The 21,655-nt window shown below is 45.9% G+C and overlaps 1 protein-coding gene across 4 annotated transcripts in view; it reads right to left on the reverse strand.

The window, feature by feature from the left end:
* The window catches only part of XRRA1 (X-ray radiation resistance associated 1), a 108,861-nt gene that overhangs the window by 83,766 nt on the left and 3,440 nt on the right, over positions 1-21,655 (reverse strand). For 2 of the 4 annotated variants that reach the window (XR_007130689.1, XM_047752138.1), the window contains exons 3-7: positions 18,968-19,065; positions 13,106-13,290; positions 9,297-9,368; positions 7,365-7,437; positions 4,218-4,315 (exon numbers count right to left, since the gene is read on the reverse strand). Coding sequence is in view for 2 of the 4 variants with exons in the window: in XM_047752138.1 (XP_047608094.1) it covers positions 4,218-4,315; positions 7,365-7,437; positions 9,297-9,368; positions 13,106-13,290; positions 18,968-19,061 (522 nt within the window). In the remaining 2 variants the exon portion in view is untranslated. Of the gene's footprint in view, positions 1-4,217; positions 4,316-7,364; positions 7,438-9,296; positions 9,369-13,105; positions 13,291-18,967; positions 19,066-21,655 lie in introns of those variants that run through there. The other 2 variants (XM_047752139.1, XM_047752140.1) reach the window with 2 other exon arrangements.

The following is a 21,655-nucleotide window of genomic DNA, read 5'->3' on the forward strand; positions in this document are numbered from 1 at the left end:
CTAGTCAGGCTCACTATCCCCACACTCCACTGCGTCTCACTCCATTCCAACCACCCTGAGCTGTTCATCAGTGTTTTAGCTCAGACTGGCAAACAAAGGCCTGTCAGCCAAATCCGGCCAGCTGCCTGTTTTATATGGCCTGTAAGCTAAGAATGCTTTGTACATTTTTAAATGATTGGAAAAACACACACACATGGATAACACTGTATGAACATTACGTAACATTCAACTGTCAGCATCGTACGGCGTTACAGGAACACAGCCCTGCCCATTGGTCCAGAGCCGCTTTCCTTCTACAACAGCAGAGTTGACCGGTTTTGATTAGTTATGACCATATGCATTGCAAAGCCTAAAATATTTACTGTCTGGCCTCTTATGGAAAAAGTTTGCTGACCTTTGCTCTGGCTGTTGTGGCTATTTAAGTTGCTTTCTATGGAATTAAGGGCAGCTCAAAGAAATGAATAGTCTCAGAGAATTTCGCAGCTGGCCAGAATCTAGAGGAGGAGGAAACGTAAGTTCCAGAGAGGGTACGTTATTTGGCCAAAGACGTGTGGCAAAGTAGTGGCTAACCAAGACTTTCAGGGTAGGGCTCCAGACTCTTCTTCAGACATGTATGCAGAGAATCAAATCATGACAAAGCTAAACGGACTCCACAAGAGTTCTACTCTGGGTGACAGCCTTCTTGGCAAACGAGGACAAAAGATTCCTAACTTGGATGCTGCATCTGGTGAGTCACACCGAGTTTTATTACACATCAAAGTATTCATTGCTGTGAGCCGCGAGTTCAGGACATTTGACAGGTTTATCCTTTTTCTTAGAGAGCCTGTGCAAATCACAGAAAGGTGAAGACAGATGCTTGGCCAGATTTCCTCTTTTCATTCATATTCTGCATCTTGACTTTGGTCTGCCGGATAACTAATCTCCATCAGTTGCTATCAAACTGTGAAGTAGGTCCTTCAAAGCATCAATCATGATCAACCCGTAGATCCAAGCTGTGGAGTCAGAGCCTGGTCACGTCTCCTTCCTATGGATCCCTGGCACTTAAAATGGGGGGTTGACAAAGCAATCTACAGATTCAATGCAATCCCTATTAAATTACCCATGACATTTTTCACAGAACTAGAAAAACCAATCCAAAAATTTATATGGAACAACAAAAGACCCAGAATTGCCAAAGCAATCCTGAGAAACAAAAACCAAGCAGGAGGCATCACTCTCCCAGACTTCAAGATATATTACAAAGCCACAGTCATCAAAACTGTGGTACTGGTATCAAAACAGACAGACAGACCAATGGAACAGAATAGAGAACCCGGAAATAAACCCTGACACCTATGGTCAATTCATCTTTGACAAGGGAGGCAAGAACATCAAATGGGAAAAAGAAAGTCTATTCAGCAAGCATTGCTGGGAAACCTGGACAGCTGCATGCAAAGCAATGAAATTAGAACACACCCTCACACAATGCACAAAAATAAACTCAAAATGGCTGAAAGACTTAAATTTAAGACAAAACACCATCAAACTCCTAGAAGAGAACATAGGCAAAACACTCTGACATCAACATCATGAATATTTTCTCAGGTCAGTCTCCCAAAGGAATAGAAATAAGAGCAAAAATAAACCAATGGGACCTCATCAAACTGAAAAGCTTTTGCACAGCAAAGGAAACCAAAAAGAAAACAAAAAGACAACTTTCAGAATGGGAGAAAATAGTTTCAAATGATGCAACAGACAAGGGCTTAATCTCCAGAATATATAAACAACTTATATAACTCAAGAGCAAAAAAGCCAACCAACCAATGGAAAAATGGGCAAAAGACCTGAATAGACTGTTCTCCAAGGAAGATATGCAGATGGCCAGCAAACACCTGAAAAAATGCTCAACATCGCTGATTATAAGAGAAATGCAAATCAAAATTACCATGAGATACCACCTCACACCAGTCAGAATGGCCATCATTAATAAATCCACAAATAACAAATGCTGGAGGGGCTGTGGAGAAAAGGGAACCCTCCTGCACTGTTGGTGGGAATGTAAACTGGTACTGCCACTATGGAGAACAGTTTGGAGATACCTTAGAAACTTATACATAGAACTTCCATATGACCCCGCAATCCCACTCTTGGGCATATATCCAGACAAAACCCTACTTAAAAGAGAGACATGCACCTGCATGTTCGTTGCAGCACTATTCACAATAGCCAGAACACGGAAACAACCCAAATGTCCATCAACAGATGATTGGATTCGGAAGATGTGGTATATATATACACAATGGAATACTACTCAGCCATAAAAAAAGAATGACATAATGCCATTTGCAGCAACATGGATGGAACTAGAGACTCTCATACTGAGTAAAATAAGTCAGAAAGACAAAGACAAATACCATATGATATCACTTATATAACTGGAATCTAATATACAGCACAAATGAACATCTCCACAATAAAGAAAACCATGGACTTGGATAACAGACTTGTGGCTGCCCGACGGGAGAGGGAGGGAGTGGGAGGGCTCAGGAGCTTGGGGTTACCAGATACAACTTAGATTTACAAGGAGATCCTGCTGAGTAGCATTGAGAACTATGCCTAGATACTCATACTGCAACAGAACAAAGGGTGGGGGGAAAAATGTATACATGTAAGAGTAACTTGATCCCCATGCTGTACAGCGGAAAAAAAAAATAAAATAAAATGGGGGGTTGACATAGTAGGGCTGAAGAAGCTAAGTTGCCTGCCACAGTGCACAACACACAGGAGCTCCATAACTACTCTTTTAAAAGGCAAAATAAGAAACTGATGAAAGTATGTAAGAAGCTTCCAGGGCTGCAGGTGAGGGAAATGGCTCCCTGTATTTCTAGAACACCTGGAATTTGTTTCCCACTGTCTGTAATAAACTCTGCTACGAAATGTTTTTTAACCTAACACAAAATTGCACCGGTTATTATAAATTCTCTCTCTCTCCCCTTGATCCCCGTTTTATTGGACTTTCAAGAGCTTTGCATCCTGGATAAGTATGAGGACCACTCCTCTCCCAAATCACTATAAATCACTGTTATTCTCGATATGACTGGAAATCACGGACAACAGGTACAATTACTTCCAGGACACACACACTTTAAACACTCAAGGACACATAATCCATTTTAGGAAGACTGCCTTCCCAAGCTGTTAAAACCTTGGCACATAAGCGGCCTTAACTCTTAAAAATTCACTCTTGTAGCAGGTCTGTCTTTGTTTCTGAGTCTCTCTCTCTCTTAGGTCAGACCAGGTTCAATACAGTTTTTGTGAAGAATGGCTGATCCTTGATGTTTACAGAGTAAAAAATTTAAGTTATCAGCTCTTTGGGGTAAACCCCAAGACTCATGACATGCAGATGTTTTGCTGAGGTGTGACTCTGAAACTTTCCAGAAGGCCAACCTGTGGGGAAGAGCCCATCATTCGTGAGGGAGCCTGGCCGGAGGCCCACATCTCACTCGAGCTCTGCTGTTCTCCACTCTGTGGAAGCAGAGACCATCACCATCAGGTAGTGACAGAAGCTTTGTTTCTTCGGGGAAAAGGGCCTCAAAGTTTTTATGAATGGTGAAGAGGTGATTAACCTGCAGGATGAGAAAATGAATGACTGGGAAATTTTAATTTAGGAGAAAGCCAAGAATGCAATTTTTTGGTGTATTTTTGAAGACAAAACAGCATGGAGGTACAAAAGTCAAGCATCTGCTGCGGAACTTCTAGGAGGCCCACACTGTGTCACTCTCATCCCTGGGCCTGTGGCCTGTAGCCTCACCCAAGCTCATCAGAACCAATCTGGCTCACTCAGACCGGGCACTATTTATTCCTCTAGTTCAGCTGATCCAATCTGCCGTGCCTTAACCTCCATGGCTCAGACTCCACTGGCTCTAGATCTCCCCTCAAATTCTCCTTCTTGTAATACTCCGTTTCAGCTCACTCTTCTGCACAGACCCCTCTGGACAGGACCTTCGGCATTTATGTTCCAGGATCAGGCACCACGGCCACAGGTATAGCACATGCTCATCCACTTGCCACCACTCCCACCCTGACTCCTTTATCACCACCACCAACTCCGCCACCCTCCCCAAAGGAACGCCCTGAAGCAAGGGCCCGGCTCTAAAGGCTCAGAGCCCCTTCCACCTGGCAGACTCCGCTACATCATTCCTTACAGGGAAACCAAAAACTCCCTACCTCTAACTTACTTCCAAGGACTTAAAGTCTCCATATTTCACGTAGACTGTTTTGATGCAGTTAAATGCCAGCTCCAGTTCCTTCAAGGCTGGAAAGGTGTGAAATGCCTCTATAAGGGGGAGGAGAAAGAGGGAAAGTGTAGCTTGTGAAGGACAAAAGAGAAAGCTGTTAACGGTGGTCATTTACTGGCTTCCTCTAGGGTCAGGCCAGACTCTGTGTAAAGTGCTTTACATATATGGGCTCTCGATCTATAACCACCCTGAAAAGCAGGGTTTGCTACTTCCATTCTACTGCTGAAGACACTAGGGCTCAGCTGGACTAAGTGCTTTGCTAGAAATAGAACTGCTGGTAAGCGGCAAGGCCAAGAGCTGAATCCAAGTCTAACTCCAAAACCCACTTAAAAAGTATCTTCATTATTTGATTATTAAAGTAAAATATTCCCACCAAAATAAGTTAAAACAAAAAAACAGAAAAATCAACGTTCCCTTTAATCTCAACATCCAGAGATAACTATTCAAAGTTTCACATAAAATACTTCAGACTCTCTCTCATGCGTGTACTGAAACACTTCTTTCTACAAAAAGGGGATTATACTATACACCTTGTGCTGTGACGTGTTTTTCCCCCTTAACAATATGGCTTAAAGATTATTCCAAGTCAAAATATGTAGATCTCCATAATGTCTGAATTATGGTCTCTAGTATAGACATAACCTACTTTATTTAACCATTTCCCTAGTGATAGTCGCTAGACTACCTGGATAAAAGGTAAGGACACTTTTCCCCTTCTGCTTGAGAACTGGACCTTGGGTTCACTTTCTAGCCCTCTTCCCCCGGTTACCTGAAATAAATGGTATGGTCATAGCGTTTTTAGGCAATATTGCTGTGGTTAAAAAAACGACCCCAGATTGATTAAATCACATCGGGACTATGAGAAACCATAAAGGAACTCTCTCTGAAGGGGAGGCTTCTATAATTAGACACGTCCTTTGCAGGAACTCTAGGCGTCATGTCTACACACGTTACAACGGTTCTTTGCTCCTATGGGAACAAGGTTTCTAAGCCAGAGTGGCTCCTGCATCCACCCAGTGAGAGTCTCATCGTCTTGGACCCGAGCTGGGGGCCAGAGAATGGCTCTCAGATGGTACATCAACAGCTGCGTGAATTGCTGTGAGGATTCCTCCGTAAAAGTAACTGCCGGTGCCGTGCGCCTGGCATACGGGGTGGGATTACTCCGAGTTGTCCAGGTGAGCCTGGTGTGAGGTGTGGCCAACGGTGGTTTTGTGTGTGGCACTGTCCTGTAGAGTCTGATGAAAGATCTGCTTTCAGGATGCTTCCATGGAACATCCTTGTATGAGTACGTGGTGGCAGAGCAAATTCATGGAAGTACAACTACCAGATGATTTTAAGAGACATCACCAAACTGCCTTCCAAAGATGTGCCAATTTTTCACACTGGAATATGAGAGTACCCATTTCCCTACCAACACTGGCAGGCATCAGTCCTTCTCGTTTTTGTCAATATTTAATAGGCAGAAACTACTACTTTGATATTGTTTTATTTACTAGTGAAGTTGAGCATCTTTCCATATGCCTGCTGGCCTTTGTTGTTTTTTTCAAGCCCATGCTCCAGACGACCAAGCTGCTTCCTCAAGTGCAGGCACTCTGCCGCCCACGTGCTTCTTTAAAAACACCCCTTAAATTCAAAGCGTTCAAAACCAAATCCATCCTGTTTCTTCCCAAACCTTCCTCTCCTGCTGTCTGTGGCAGTCAATGCCCTTGGTTCCTCCCTTTCTCCATATGCCCTTCAGTTACCATGTCTGGTTCTCTCTCCCTCCTGAATCCCTCTCTCTCAAGCCCCTCCACCCTGCCTGCACAGCCCTGGGCGAGGCCTCACCGCCCCACTCCTGGAAAAATGAAACCATCTCCCAGGGTTCTCGGCCTCCCATTTTATAATCCATGCTCCTCACAGCCACCACAGAGCCTCTCTATCTCAGAGCCTTCCAAGGCTCTCTTCTGCCTGCAGGATGAAGTCCAGTCACCCCGGGCCCTCGAGGAGGCAGTCCGCACCCACCTTTCTAGTCTCCATTCTCCCCACCTACAGCCCCTGCAAGCACTCAAAGCTTCTTCAGGGCCCCTGATCAGGCACTGCTGTCCCACATCTGTCGCACTGGCCTGAAATAACCTTCTCATCTTCTAACTCCTGAATCACTCCTATGGATGTTTCAGGTCTCAGCTTACATACTCTTCTTCTCAGAAGTTTCTTCTGACACTCTAGGCCCAGGTGATGGCCTGCTTATTTGCTTGCATAGCATTTTCTGATTCCCTCTATCACTGCACTTATGGTATCCTGCTATACCTGAGCTCACCAGAACAGGAAAGGGACACACTCGTTTGGAAAAGCCAAGCCGTCATGCAGTCCTGACACCCAGCAGGGGTCGCTGTGGATCGCTGAATACACAAGGAAGTCCTACAGGAGCTCTTAGGGGATACGGTCTCTCAGTTTCCACAGGGGATCGGTTCCAGGACCGAAGCCCCCTTCCTCCACCTTGACCTCCATCCTGCGCTACCAGCAAGGACATCAAAATCTGTGGATGCTCAAACGATGTAGTATTTGCATATAACCCACACACAGCCTCTTGTATACTTCAAATCATCTCTAGATTACTAATAATACCCAATATAATGTAAATGCTCTATAAACATCTACATAAGTGTTATGTAGATAGTTGCTGGTGCATGGCAAATTCAAGTTTTGCTTTTTGGAACTTCCTAGAATGTTTTTCGTTCCTAAATAATTTCTATCCGTATTTGGTTGGATCTGTGGATGTGGAACCCGTGGATATGGAGGGCTGACTATACTTTCCTTGTCAGAGTTTATAAGGTATCCTGCTTTGGGGAGGAAGAAAGGAAAGGGATTATCTCCATCTACAAACAGAGAAGCAGCAGCTCGCAGAGAAATGTTCTGTGCAGGTAGAGAAATGTTGTACGTGCCAGCGCTGGGCTGGAAACTAGGTCTGTGCGTCCTTAGGCACCCTGCCTACTGCATCCCAAAAAAGATGCACCGCCAGTCACGGAGGGACTGACAGGCAAATTCTACCGTGAAAGCCTGGATGTGCCAGCCAAGAGGCAAAAGATAGTTTCCAGGAAGAACACTTACCTAGAGGCAGCAGGTTTTCTGAGGCATTGATGTAAATCACAGAATTAAAATGTTTGAAGTCCTTGTCTTTAGCCTGTGGGAAGGCATTTCAAAGAATACAAGATTAGTTCCCTGCCTGGAGGCCTTGCTGAAGCTCCAGAGCTGCTATCAGAGGAGCAAAGGCCTCAAAGGGTAAGATACTCCTAAACACAAGAGCAGATAACTCGCTGAAAGCAGGCAGGGCTTCCCTGCTTCTTTCTTTCTAGTATGAAATAGTTCGAATGTTCAGAAAGGTATAGTGAGTAACACCCTGAAGACTCATGTAACCACCATCCAGCTTTAATAAATCTGAATGTTTTGCTGTCTTTGCTTCCAATTTCTTTAAAGAAATAAAACACTGCAGAGACTTCACCTGCCCCCCCCAACATAACCCTCTGCAATCACTCTCGTCTCCCTCTCTCCACAGATGACAGCTACCCTGAATTAGTGAGTATCACTCCCATTATCTGTGGTTTTTGTGGGGTTTTTGTCTTTTTAGGGCTGCACCCGTGGCATATGGAGGTTCCCAGGCTAGGGGTCTAATCGGAGCTGTAGCTGCCCGTCCTACAACACAGCCACAGCAACACCAGATCCAAGCCTTGTCTGCAACCTACACCACGGCTCACGGCAACATTGGATCCTTAACCCACTGAGCAAGGCCAGTGATCGAACCCACATCCTCATGGATGCTAGTCAGATTTGTTTCCACTGAGCCACGGCAGGAACTCCCCATATCTTTTTCTACTTGTATTACATGTACGTATGTGTATCCATAAACCATATATAGTATTATTTACATGTTTTAAAACTTAAAACTTTATGTCCTCATACTTTTCTATCATACATAGCTATCATTCTGCAACCTGCCTTCTTTACTTCAAGACTATTTTTGAGGAGTTCCCGTCATGGCGCAGTGGTTAACAAATCTGACTAGGAACCATGAGGTTGCGGGTTCGATCCCTGGCCTTGCTCAGTGGATTAAGGATCTGGCATTGCTGTGAGCTGTGGTGTAGGTCACAGATGCAGCTCAGATCCCGCACTGCTGTGCCAGTGGCTACAGCTTCGATTAGACCCCTAGCCTGGGAACCTCTACATGCCATGGGTGCGGCCCTAGAAAAAGCAAAAAAAAAAAAAAAAAGACTATTTTTCCTTGTGTTGACACATTTTTAAGATTAGTTTTCATTTATTTACTTATTTATTGAAGGTACGGGTTTTTTTTTGTTTTTGCCACAGCATGCAGTGGCTTGATGTGGGATCTCAATTCCCAGACCAGGGACTGAATCCTGGCCATAGTAGTGAAAGTGCCAAGTCCTAACCACTAGACCACCAGGGAACTCCCTGTGTTGATACATTTTAATTGCTGTGTGGCTTTATAAAGCAATCTCTCTTCACAGGCCATGGAAGGCCTATAAACCAAAAACATATGCCGTAACATGCAATATATATAGTGGCTAATAGTAGGCCGCAAATCTGGCTCCAAGCTACCTACTAGCCAGCGCAAACAAAGAAACATGACTCATTACATAAGCTACAGAGCCAGCAAGTTAAGACCAAACCAGCATCTTGGGAGAACCATTACTCCTCCTGGCAGCGAAACCTGAGAAATTTCTCGGTCAAAGGGAAATCAGTGTCACACAATGAATCATCCCCAACAACATTCTGTGCCAATTCAAACCACTTCCAATAGGCTATTTATTTCCTTTAATTCACTTCACCTGGGGCAATGGCAATACCAAATTTATAGCACAAGATTGTGTCTGAATGTTGCTTCTCCTGGTAAGACCTTGTTTCACCCGGCCCCTCCCTGTGACCAGATTCCCAGTTGCTGGGGACTCTAGAAATTCAATGGTCAAACAGCCAGGAGCTAGTTAAGGTCTGGCTCAGCACAGTCGCAGCCCTGCCGGCCGGCCTTACCTGGGAGAACTTCAGGCCGCTCACATTAATGCTGCACAGGTCTGACGGATTCTTCACACAGTGGTGCTTCAGCTGGAACACAGGGCGGAGAATCAGCACTCAAGGCCCCAACAAAGCTCACGTAATTGGCCAAGACAACAAATGACTCCCTGTGGAGGAGGGCAGCCCGGCACCATGGAGAGAGCCCGGGCTGTGGGGCTGTGGAGGTGCTCAGAACCAAGCTGCCACCTCAGCTCTTCCGCCTCTTCCCCACCTGTGAGCTGGGGATGGAAATGCTGACTTTTGGGGCTCTTAGGAGGATTGCTCCCTCTCTCTTCCTTCTCTTTTCTGGGCCCCCCTTCCTCTACTTGGCTCTTTAAAAAAAAAAAAATCTAAGAGTTCCCCTCATGGCACAGTGGAAACAAAGCCAACTAGGAACATGAGGTTGCGGGTTTGATCTCTGGTCTCGCTCAGGGGGCTAAGGATCCGGCGTTGCCGTGAGCTGTGGTGTTGGCTGCAGAGGCAACTTGGATCCCGCGTTGCTGTGGCTGTGGTGTAGGTCGGCAACTGTAGCTCAGATTAAACCCCTAGCCTGGGAACCTCCATATGCTGCAGGTGCGGCTCCAAAAAGCGAAAAATAAATAAATAAATCCAAATTTGTAATCACTGAACACTATGTTCTTAGGACTGTCATACATTGCTCTTCATAATCAAAAAGTTAGAGGAAAATCTCAGCTTTGGAGTTTCTATTTCTGTCTAATCAAATCCCATTCCTTTTTTTGGTTAATCATTTAGTTATGGTACCTTTTATGTTTGGGCAGAGAACTAGGAATTTAGAAGACAATGAAGAAAAAGCAGAAATATTCCATGCCTTCGTGAAGCTTAAAAGTGCATGGAAGCCAAGGAGCCAGCACGTATTTATAAGTGTGATAAGTATTTTAAAGGAGAAACCCAAGATGCTCTGAGAGATGGTACCAAGAGGTCCTAACTTCAGTGTCGAAGTGAGAAACTACTCACTTGAGGAAGTACTATTTCAGCTGATACCTAAGTACTAAGTACGAGTCAGTGCCATGAAAGTGGGTGGCAAGGGTTGTGGCAGGTGGGGGGCAAGCTACCAAGAAAGCAAGATGCATTTGGGAGGATGAAAAACAAGGTCAAGGCTAGGAAGGATTAGATCATTCAGGTCCACGCTGGCTCTGGGAAGGAGCGTGGGTTTTACCTTACAATCAATGGAAAACTCTCAGAGGTTCTTTGGCAAGGGGCTGATAGCAAGTTTATAAAAACTGCTGAGTCTGACACATACAGAAAGGATGACAAGACCGGAAAGGGTGGGGAGAGACCAATATACCAGACATGGTTAACTAAAGCCTCTTCCCTACTTCTTGTTAAAGAACCCCGACATCATTCACATTTCTCTGAGTGGATGCATCCTTCAACCCCAGATGAACAAGCTAAGTCTTGACTGTGTCTAACCCAATCATGATGTCACGTTCCCCTAACCAATGACCTTGGAACTTGCGATATACATCTGGCCAAGGACACAATGGCTGCTAGGGATGGGAGGCCAGTTCTGGGAACCTTCTTACTTTTAAAAATGGATATAAGACAGTGACAATCTCTTTCCTACCTCTGGATGTCATCCTTTAAATGTGATGACCAGTGTTTTAGCCGCCACCTCAGGATCACAAAGGCAATCAGCCCAAGAGGACAAGTTAATGTGCCGAGGAGATAAGAGCAGAAAGATGGAGGAACCTGGGCCTTAGAAGATGTTAGTAAACCAGCGAATTAAACTACCCTGGAATAAAATGCCTCTGGCTTCTTTTTTTTTTTTTTTTTTGTCTTTTTGCCATTTCTTGGGCTGCTCCCATGGCACATGAAGGTTCCCAGGCTAGGGGTTGAATCGGAGCTGTAGCTGCCAGCCTACGCCAGAGCTACAGCAACGTGGGATCCAAGCCACGTCTGCAACCTACACCACAGCTCATGGCAACGCCAGATCCTTAACCCACTGAGCAAGGCCAGGGATCGAACCCGCAACCTCATGGTTCCTGGTCAGATTCGTTAACTGCTGAGCCATGAAGGGAACTCTGCCTCTGGCTTCTTTTTATGCGAAACAAAAGCATCCTAGTTGGTTCAAACTAGTGAGGAGGTTTCTGGATTAGCCCAATAAAAGGTGATGGGGGGCCAGATTAGAGCAGGGGCAGTGCAGATGAGAAGAATGCAGATTTGACGGCTATTTCATAGACGTGCCAGGGCTGGTAATGGGAGGGACCGGGACCGTGAGGGAGAGGCAAGGGTCAAGGACAGCCCTTTGGTGACTGGGTAGACAGCAGCACCATCATTGAGACAGTGTCGTACAAACTAGACAAGAGGTATTCTGGGGACTTGGAGTAAGGGGATTGGTGCAGTAGGTCAATATGAAGAAACACTCAAGTAGAACTATCCAACAGAACAGGTATCCCATTGCTCTGAAAAGCAATCTTGATGCTTCTGCCACCCAAAGTGGCAACGTGGCTGATAAGCTACCTCAGCTAATGCGGGATGCATGTGCTGCTGAAAACAAAGGGAACAGAAGAGCACTATGGGAAGTGTTTCTGCCCTTCCTCAGCACTGCTGTTTCAATCTTCCTCACCACCAGTGAGAAGCGGACGTAATAAGCAAAAAAATGCCACAGGCTTCTGCCAAAAGCTCATACTACCCATCCTAAGATGCAACCAGCTGCTTCCTTAAAGCTCTCACCAACATCTGATCTGTGCAGAGACCTACCTCTTGGGAACCATAAGCAGAGCCTGGGAACAAAGGAGGCTACCAGAGTTGCTCTTAGAGAGCTAGGAGCACTGGACTTCACAGTAATATTGGTTTACGAAATGTCTTCTTTTGCAAAGATGCTGAGGCACTGCACAGAGTAGATGTGAAATCACCTGCCTGGCCTCCAGCAGTGCCAACCCAGCCCAGCCCTCTTCATAAAGCCTCCCTAGACACTGAGTATACCTAGTCGGCATCCCGACTTTCAGCCAAACACTAAACCCAGAGGACAAAGGTTGTGGTCTGTGGGACCTTCCCAGTGCACCTGCTCCTAGAGACATCTCCCCACAATAAAGTAGGAATCTTTATACCCTAATAGGCGCTAGAATGGGATTTTCTTTTGCTTTTTAGGGCCACACCCGCGCGCGGCATATGGAAGTTCCCAGGCTAGGGGTTTAACTGGAGCCGTAGCTGCCGGCGGACACCACAGCAACGCAGGATTCAAGCCGTGTCTGCAACCTATACCACAGCTCACTGCAACACCAGACCCTTCACCCACTGAGTGAGGCCAGGGATTGAACCTGAAACCTCCTGGTTCCTAGTCAGATGCGTTTCCACTGTGCCACAACGGGAACTCCAGGATTTCCAATTTACTGTTTCCCCTGACCTTCTTTGCCTCTGCAGCTCAATTAGGACTTTTTACCTGATAAAACCTGAAGGCACAGGCTCTAGAGGCAGCAGACCAGAACTCTAATGCTGAGTAGTTCCAATCCTGGGTAAAGTGGAGCCCTAATTACTAGCTGAGGGACCTTGACCAAGGAAAACTGCTTCTTGGACCCTCGGTTTCCTCGTCTGTACAATAGCGACAGCACGATAGGGGCGATAATACCCATCTCACAAGCTTTACATATAAAGAAAGCTTCAGGTCCCTTTCTCATCCTGGCTGTACTCAATTTGTCAAGATCACATTAATAGTTTGGGGCGAATTGGGGGTCCCAGTACCAGAGGGCAGCAGGGCATGTCCTTGTCCCCACCAAGACAGTCGCCAGCTGGTGCTGCCAGCCTTTCCAGGGCGCATTTACTCTCACCAGAAAAGCCTGGTCCAGCACGTGTCCAGGAACGTCCACTTGGTTTTCCTGCCAAGACCCCTTCTTCCCTCCGACCTCAAAAGAAACCTTCCGGCTTTCCTGACCTTCAGCTGGTGCTGCAACCACAGCCTTGGGCTTCTTCTTGGGGCCACATTTCCGAGCCACTAACCAATGTCCTCGGCCTGCTGAGGAGATCAGAACAGTGAAAAAGGAGCAAACTCCCCCAAAGCCACAACCAGTGCACTTACAGAATGCTTGCCTTTATGACTAAAATCAAAATTAGCTCCTCCTTACCTAATATGTACCAATCCTATGCTGTCGCTGGGGGTGGCAGGGCGTCTATACACCTGTCTCATTGAACTGACCCATAAACCCAATGAAGATCTGCTACTCGCCCTTTTACCAATGAAAAGGCTAAGACTCAAAGAGTAGTCTGACCTGCCCAATTTCTTCCTCTCTATTTTTGCTGCCAAACTCTAATTGTTTCTTCAAGATTGCAGATAAAAGTATTTCCCAATATGCAGCGCTGTCTCTGACTCTCCTCCACAGAGCGGATTTTTTCCTGGGCCGGCTAATTACTCCCTCATTTACCATCTCTTGGATAAAGGCCCTTGTGTGACAGCAACTCAACAGGCTGCATCTTGCCAGACCTTACCCTGGAGTCTATTATTATAGGGCAAAGGCTGCATTAGGAGTTCAGGACAAGAAAATGATACAACAGCTGGCATTTTTTTAAAGACCCAATAACACGTGCTCACTGCAGAAAGAACTAGAAAATGTATGTAAGCTTAAAAAAAAAAATGAGATTTACTAGAAAGCCCACCTAACAAAAATCATGACAACATTCTAGAATCTATTCTTTCCTTTCTCAGTAGTTTATTCATTATAGTACTTGTAATTAGAGTGTGTGTTCACTTGTTTACCGTCTGTCTTGCCGTCTAGAGTGGAAGCTCCCTAAAAGCACAGACTTGGTTGGATTCATTCACGTCCATGTTACCAAGGCCTGTGCAGAGCTTGCCACGCTGTGAGTGTTGCTGAATGAACCCTGAGCCACAGCCCCCACCCACGATCATCCCTTCAGACCTTTTCTGAGCATCTACTTTATGCCTGGAGTTGGGGCTTATGGATGGAGAAGATGACAACAGAGGATCTGAATGAAAGAGCTCAATAATGTCAAGTGTGCTGTGAGCCCCGGAGCAGGGAGCTACCAGCCAGGGCATGAGCTAGCTCTTGTCTGCGGAAAGTTGACTAGAAGATGGAAAAACCAAGCAGCCTGGGCACAAGAAGCACTCAGAGGCATGGAAGATTGGTACCGCACAGAAGAACAGCACAGAGTGGTAGGGACCAGCCTGGTGCCTCCGACCACTGGATCCCAGCTCACTTAGCCCACTACCCCTGCCTCGGGGCTCACCCTGGCTCACCTGACCACTGCCCCTAATCCTGCCTCTTTGATGCAACTCCCACCCTCTGTCTGTCGTGAGCCCTGTCCTATGCCCTCCCGGGCCTGAAAGCCCAGGCACTCATTTCTCAGGCTGCCCCATCTGGAGCATGGACCTTGGCCCTATCCCAGTAGCCCCAACTCCTGAGACTCCAGGCTCAGTTGTTGCGAAAACCGCCCACATAGCCAGGAAGGCCGGGGTTGTGTCAGGAGATGAACATGAGGGAAAAGAGATGAGGCTGAGGCGGTCAGCAGGGTCAGATCTGAAGGGCCTTGAGGACCAGAAGAAGGAGTTTGGCTTTTAATGGGGTAGGCTTTTAACAAGAAGAGTATCCAGGAAAGGGCTTTTTTTCCCATAGATTTTCATTTCGAGATAATTTCAGACTTACAGAAAAGATGTAAAATAATACACAGCTCCTGCACAGCGTTTGCCCTGTTTCCCTGCTAACATTCTATGGAATCATAAGACAATGACGGTGAGCAAGAAATTAGTATTAGTATAATATTAGTAATTAATCTACACACTGAATGTTGCCAGCTTTCTCACTAGTGTCCTTTCTGTTCCAGGATCCAATGCAAGATCTCACACGTGGAGAGATCTCTAAAGAGAGCCACTTGTCACAAGATTTACTTGTCATGTCTCCTTCGTCTCCCCCAATCTTGACAGATCTGCATTCTCTCTTTTTCTTGTGTGATCCTGACACTTTTGAAGAGTACTAGCCAACTGTTTCATAAATGTCCCTCAAGGTGAGTTTGTTTGATGTTTTCTCGTAACTAGATGAAGGCCTGGTAGTTTGAGAAGAAGTGACGCCAAGCCTTTCTCAGCGCCGCATATCAGAAGGTACATGATGTCAGGAGGTCTTATTACTGGTGATGTTGATTTTGATCACTCGGCCAAAGAGGTGTCCCCCTAGTTTTTCTACTAAGAAGTCCTTCTGTAATTAACAGAGATAGCTCTAGACTATACAGATATTCTGTTTCTCATCAGACTTTAACCCACTATTCCCAGCATCTGTGATGGTTAATTTTATGTGTCGACCTGCTAGGTAGGCTATGGTAAGCAGTCAATCAAATGCTAGTCTATGTGCTGCTGTGAATGTATTTTGTTGATGTGGTTAATAACACAACCAGTTGATTTTAAATGAAGGAGACTATCCTTGACAATGCGGGGGCCTCTCCCAATCACTTGAAAGACCTTAAAAGCAAAAACAGCCTTCCCAAAGGAAGAAGAAATCTTGCCTTAAGACTGCAGCACTGGCTCTTCCCTGAGTTATTAGCCTGCCCGTCCTGTGGATTTCAGACTTGCCAACCTCCACCGTTTCACGAACCAAGTTCTCGAAACTATGTGCTTTACATGTGTGTGTATGTCCACATACATATACACATATATGTATATGCACATAGAACTAGTAGTAGATGCCCACACACATACACGCACATATCACATTGGTTCTATTTCTTCGGAGAACCCTGACTGATACAGCATCCACAGAAATTTCTAGCCTGTAAAAATGATTATTGTGATGTTTTAATAGCTATTTTCAGAGTTCCCGTCGTGGCACAGTGGAAACAAATCTGACTAGGAACCATGAGGTTGAGGGTTTGATCCCTGGCCTCGCTCAGTGGGTTAGGGATCCAGTGTTGCCATGAGCTGTGGTGCAGGTCGCAGATGAGGCTCGGATCTGATTTTGCTGTGGCTGTGGTATAGACTGGGTATCTATAGCTCTGATTAGACCCCTAGCCTGGAAACCTCCATATGGCAGGTATAGCCCTAAAAAGACAAAAAAAAAAAAAAAAGTTAATTTTCTATTTCCTCATTCCTTCAAATTCATTACCGGGAATTCTATTGTAAGGAAGAGCTGTTCCTTTTCCCTCACTTAATTACATATTCGTACGTTCAATTACCTAAGTATGGGATTATGACTATTAACTTATTCTGTGGATTACAACCCAATTCTACCTTTATTTATTTGCTGCTCATATACTGTTCCAGCTTTGGCCATCGGGCGCTCCTTCAGGGTGGTGCCTGAGCCCTTTCAAACTGCCCTCAGCAGAGTTCACATCATGGCTCAGCAGTAATGCATCTGACCAGCATCCATAAGGATATGGATTTGATCCCTGGCCTCCTTCAGCGGGTTAATGATCCGGCATTGTTGTGAGCTGTCGTATAGGTCACAGACACGGCTCGAATCCTGCGTTGCTGTGGCTGTGGTGTAGGCCAGCAGCTGTAGCTCCAATTCAACCCCTAGCCTGGGAACTTCCACATGCCATGGATGTGGCCCTAAAAAAAATAAAAATAAAAAAAAAATGCCGTCATCATTTTTCTTTTCCTTTTTTTTTCTTTTGTCTTTTTAGGGCCACACCCATGGCACATGGAGGTTCCTAGGCTAGGGGTCTAATCAGAGCTACAGCTACCAGCCTACACCACAGCCACAGCAATGCCAGATCCGAGCCACATCTGCGACCTACACCACAGCTCATGGCAACACCAGATCCTTAACCCACTGAGTGAGGCCAGGGATCGAACCTGCATCCTCTTGGTTTCTAGTTGGATTCGTTTCCACTGCGCCACGATAGGAACTCCAGCCATCATCATTTTTCCTAGCACTGCTTTATCTTCTGGCATCACACGTGTTCCAGGCTCAATATGTATTTTTCCTGCCTCAGCCCTAGAAACAACTTTTTGCCTGAGGATCCCTGGCTCCCCTTACTGGAGAATGGTACTTAGAAACCAGCATCTAGATGCCAGGGTCTTCACGACCGAGGTGTCACTGCCCTCGGTACGTATACGAACATAGGCAGATACACACAGCTGTATTTACTTCTCTCTCTGTCCATCTACATGTGTGAAATCACGAGTTCACAGGGAGGGCTCCACGGGAGGGTTTTAAACAGGGAGGCAGCCGTAGACGGTCTCTGTGAAAAATGAAATCACTGAAGAGACGTGGGGAGGACAGACTAGAGGAAAAGGTTCTTCCAACAGTCCATGAGTGACCAGCAAGTCACCTCATCTAGAGGAATTAAGGTCCTTCTCCCGTGCTCTACCCTTTCGAAGCAACACATCCAATCCAGTGAACCCACACTCCTGGGCAGTGTTCCATCTGCAGGACTCTGGAGGAGTCCCTGCCCCAGGAGAGTCTTCGACTAGGCAAATGTTTGAAAAACCACCTAGCAAAGTCAAGTTGAAGCCATTTTACTTATGAGCTGGGCAGAAGATGATTATGCATCAAATAAGAAACAGAGAAGGACAGCTCACAAGAATGGCTGGGCTCCAAGGGCTCGAGCTGCTGGACAGGGCTTACTGGCAGACGTGGGAGAAGAGCTGAGCGCTGTGGGACAGGAGGAGTTTGGAGTACTGGAATAAGGGCTGGAACGTTCTGGGAAAATGTTAAAAGCTATGTGAAAATGCAACACAATGGAACAGGGCATAAATCAAAGGATGGCGTTGTAACCAAGGATAAGGGCCGTCAGAGCTGCAGGTAAAGGAACCAGCAGTCAGAAGTCACTGAACAAAAGGGAATATTATGATCAGGTGTGTACTTTAGAAGGCTCCCTGCGAGCCCTCGTATACTGTTGGTGGGAATATAAACTGGTGCAGCCACTGCAGAAAACAGAATAGAGGTTCCTCCAAAAAGCTAAAAACAGAACTACTGTATGATCCAGAAATTCCACTCCTGCGTATATACCCCCCAATAAAAGTCACTAATTTGAAAAGATATATGGACCCCAAAGTTCACAGTAGCATTATTTACAACAGCCAAGACATGGAAACAACCTAAGGGTCTATTAACAACGAATGGATAAAGAAGATGTGTATGTGTGTACACACACACACACACACACACACACACACACACAATGGAATACTACTTAGCCATTAAAAAGAAGAAAATGTTGCCATTTGCAATAACATGGATAGACTTGGAGGACATTATACAAAGTGAAACGAGTCAGAGAAAGATACTGTATGATATTGCCCATATGTGGAATCTAAAAAAATACAACCAACTAGACTATAACATAAAAGAAGCAGATTCACAAATACAGAGAAGCTAGTGGTTACCAGCGTGGGGGTGGGGGTGGGGGGACACAATATAGAGGAGGGAGAGTGGGAGGAACAAACTCTGGGTTTAAGTTAGACTCAAGGATTTACTGTACAACACAGGGGATATAGCCATTATTTTCTAATAACTGTAAATGGAAAACAACCTATACAAATAAAAATTTTAATAAATGAATAATTTTTTTTTTTTTAAAAGAAACCTCCCTGAGGCTGCTGGAGGGAAATGGGTTGGCAGGAAGGGGACTGGGTGGGGCAGGGAACAGCAGCGAAGGGGGCTGAAGAGGAAGAAATGAACATCAGAGACATTCTGAAGTGGGACCGGGGGGTGAGGCAAAGGTACCGAAGTGAGAAGTCACCTGACCTTCCTCTGGCATCCGAAGCAGACTTTTGGCTGGAAAGCAGTTGCTCAGGTAAGGCTTCCCATCGTCCAGTTTGTAGACTCCTGAGGAGGCCATGTCCCTGAGAGGCAAGCAAGGAAGTAAGGAGTGAGAAGGGGCAGTAAGGAGTGAGAAGGACCACCCCAACACACAGCCTCTCTCCGAGGCCCTAGAGGCCCACTGGCCTGCTTCAGAAATGGGCCGGCCCTTCAAGTAAAGAAGTAGATAGACCCTCAGGTTTTTTGGTTCAAACCAATTGTAACTCAATGAACCCCTAGGAAAAGCATCACTTTTGGCCTCAGAGAGACCAGGTTTGAATCTTGGCTCTGTCTCGCTGTGGACTGAGCAAATCACTCTACCTGGCTAAGCCTCGGTTTCCTCACCTGCAAAGTATCTAATAAACAAGTGAGAGGATCAAGTTAGAAAGATAATGCCTGGTGCATATTAAGTGCTTGCTAGAAATGTTGAGTTTAGGGGAGAGGGCTCTCATATTTTAGGCCAGATGATATGCAAATGACGAGATATGAACTGGACAAACAGGATTTGAGAGAGGAATTGAGTTTGCTGATAGAAAGAGGGACGAGCATTTCCAAACAGAAAGGGCCACAGGCCTGGGGGCACCCTGGTGGATACATCTGGTGCAGAAAAGAAACAACCTGACCCAGAATGGGGAAGGGCATTTTGGGCAGTATGGGTCAATAAGGCTGGTGCCCATTCCTGAAGACCTTCAGTGCCAGGCTAGAAGCCCAGGCTTCACCTTGTGGGTAACGGAAGGCCATGGATAACAGCTAAGCGGGAGAGCCATAAGCCAAGCTGTGCTTTAGAAAGAGATGTCTGACAAATATAACGCCAGGTGAAAGGGCATTCTACTAACTGGTCACTGAGTCATGACGAATCCAGCTCAGAAGTACAGTTCCAGTGCGCTTTGCTCTGTCTCTCCCTGTTTTCATAAAATCTTTCATCATCTCCCACCTGGAAAACGGCAGCGGTCTTCCAACTGGATTTCCACTGAGCACGTCTGAGCCTGGTCTTGAAGGCCCCTGGGACCTGTGTCCTAATCCTTCCAGCTCCAGGCAGCCCTGCCCAAGAGGCTCACAGAATCATCTTCCATTCCCCCAACACATGCCGCCTTCTGTGCCTTTGGCCTTGGTACTCCTTTGGCCTAAATTAGCCCTTTCCATCTTGTTCACCTGGCTGATCTCACGCTTTAAGATCAGCTCAAATGGCACTTCCTTTAGGGGAAAAAAAAAAACCCTCTCTAATCGAAGATGTAAATTTTTTAAGCCGTGAGCTCTTTAAGAGACGGGAATTTTTCTTTAAAGGGATCCAGTCATTCCCAAATCTGCTTTGGGACAGTTTCAGACAACTTGTGGTAGCAGAGCTTTGGGAACCCCTAAGTCCCTGGCCAGGAGAAGGGAGGCCTTGGCAAGAAATGTGGGACCCTGAGATACAGGGTCTGGGAAGAGATTCAGGAGAAGGAAGGAGCAGAGTGGAGAGTTGGGATCAGGCCTCCTGAGAAAATTTTCCTGGACATGATAAATACAAAAAGCAGAGGGATGCAGTAGGAGTGGCAACAGTTTTGGAGCCATGAGACCTAAATTTGAAGCTGGTTTCTATCAGTGACCTCAGGCAAATCACTTTACCTCTCTGTGCCTGCTATTTCTCACGTATCAAACGACGATACAAACCTGAGCCTCAGAGTTCCCTCCACGGCACAATGGGTTGAATATCCGACTGCAGTGGCTCAGATCATTGCGGAGGTATGGGTTCAATCTCTGGCCCTGAGCATTGGGTTAAAGGAGCCTGTGTTGCCACAGCTGTGGCTGGGATTCAATTCCTGGACTGGGAACCTCCATTTGCTGCAGGTGTGGCCATAAAATTTAAAAAACAAAACCAAACCAACCCTGTGCCTCAGAGCAGTGTTGCTAAGAATTAAATGAGGTAATAGGGAAAAAAGGGTCTTTCTAAAGACCCAGTCCAGATGTCACCCCTTCCATAAAGCCCTCACCAGAGGGAAATAACTGCTGTTTTGGCTAAATTCTAGAGTGCTTCTCCTGTATTTGTTCCATGGCTAGACTCCTTTTCACCTTATAAGATTACAAAAAATCTCGAGGGGGCTCTTTCAATGGTCCCTGAACTTCCAAGTCTAGAAACATGTCCAATTCACTGTCTCTCACCACCCTTGGAAAGCTCAGAGGAAACACCCAATAAATATAGTGAGCCAAACGGAAGGATTCGATGGTATGCCCAGGGCCCAAGGGTTTTTATATATATTTCTAACCTCCCTAATTAGACTCTGAGCTCCCCCAGAGGAAGGACAGCACCTACAGTGTTCACCTCTTCACTCTCAGCACCTAATACTGGCGCATAATAGATTCCATGATTATTTTTGGCATGAATGGGTGATCTTGAGGTCTCCTTTGGTTCAACACAGGGCACAGAATTTCCTGACCCCTAACCACCCTGAAATGGGTTGGAGGCCCTTCCGGTGTGTTTCCATGATGCCCCATACTTCCGGTATAATACTTATCACTATAATATTTGCTCCCTTTACAAACTTTCCACCTGCTAGGGGCCTATAATGGCTATTCACCTATGTAATCTCAGAGCCCAGGAAAGAGCCTAGAACTCACCCAAAATGTGTTGGATGAAGAGATATATGGATGGCTGGA

This window comes from Phacochoerus africanus, chromosome 11, assembly GCF_016906955.1.
Source record: "Phacochoerus africanus isolate WHEZ1 chromosome 11, ROS_Pafr_v1, whole genome shotgun sequence".
NCBI lineage: Eukaryota > Metazoa > Chordata > Mammalia > Artiodactyla > Suidae > Phacochoerus > Phacochoerus africanus.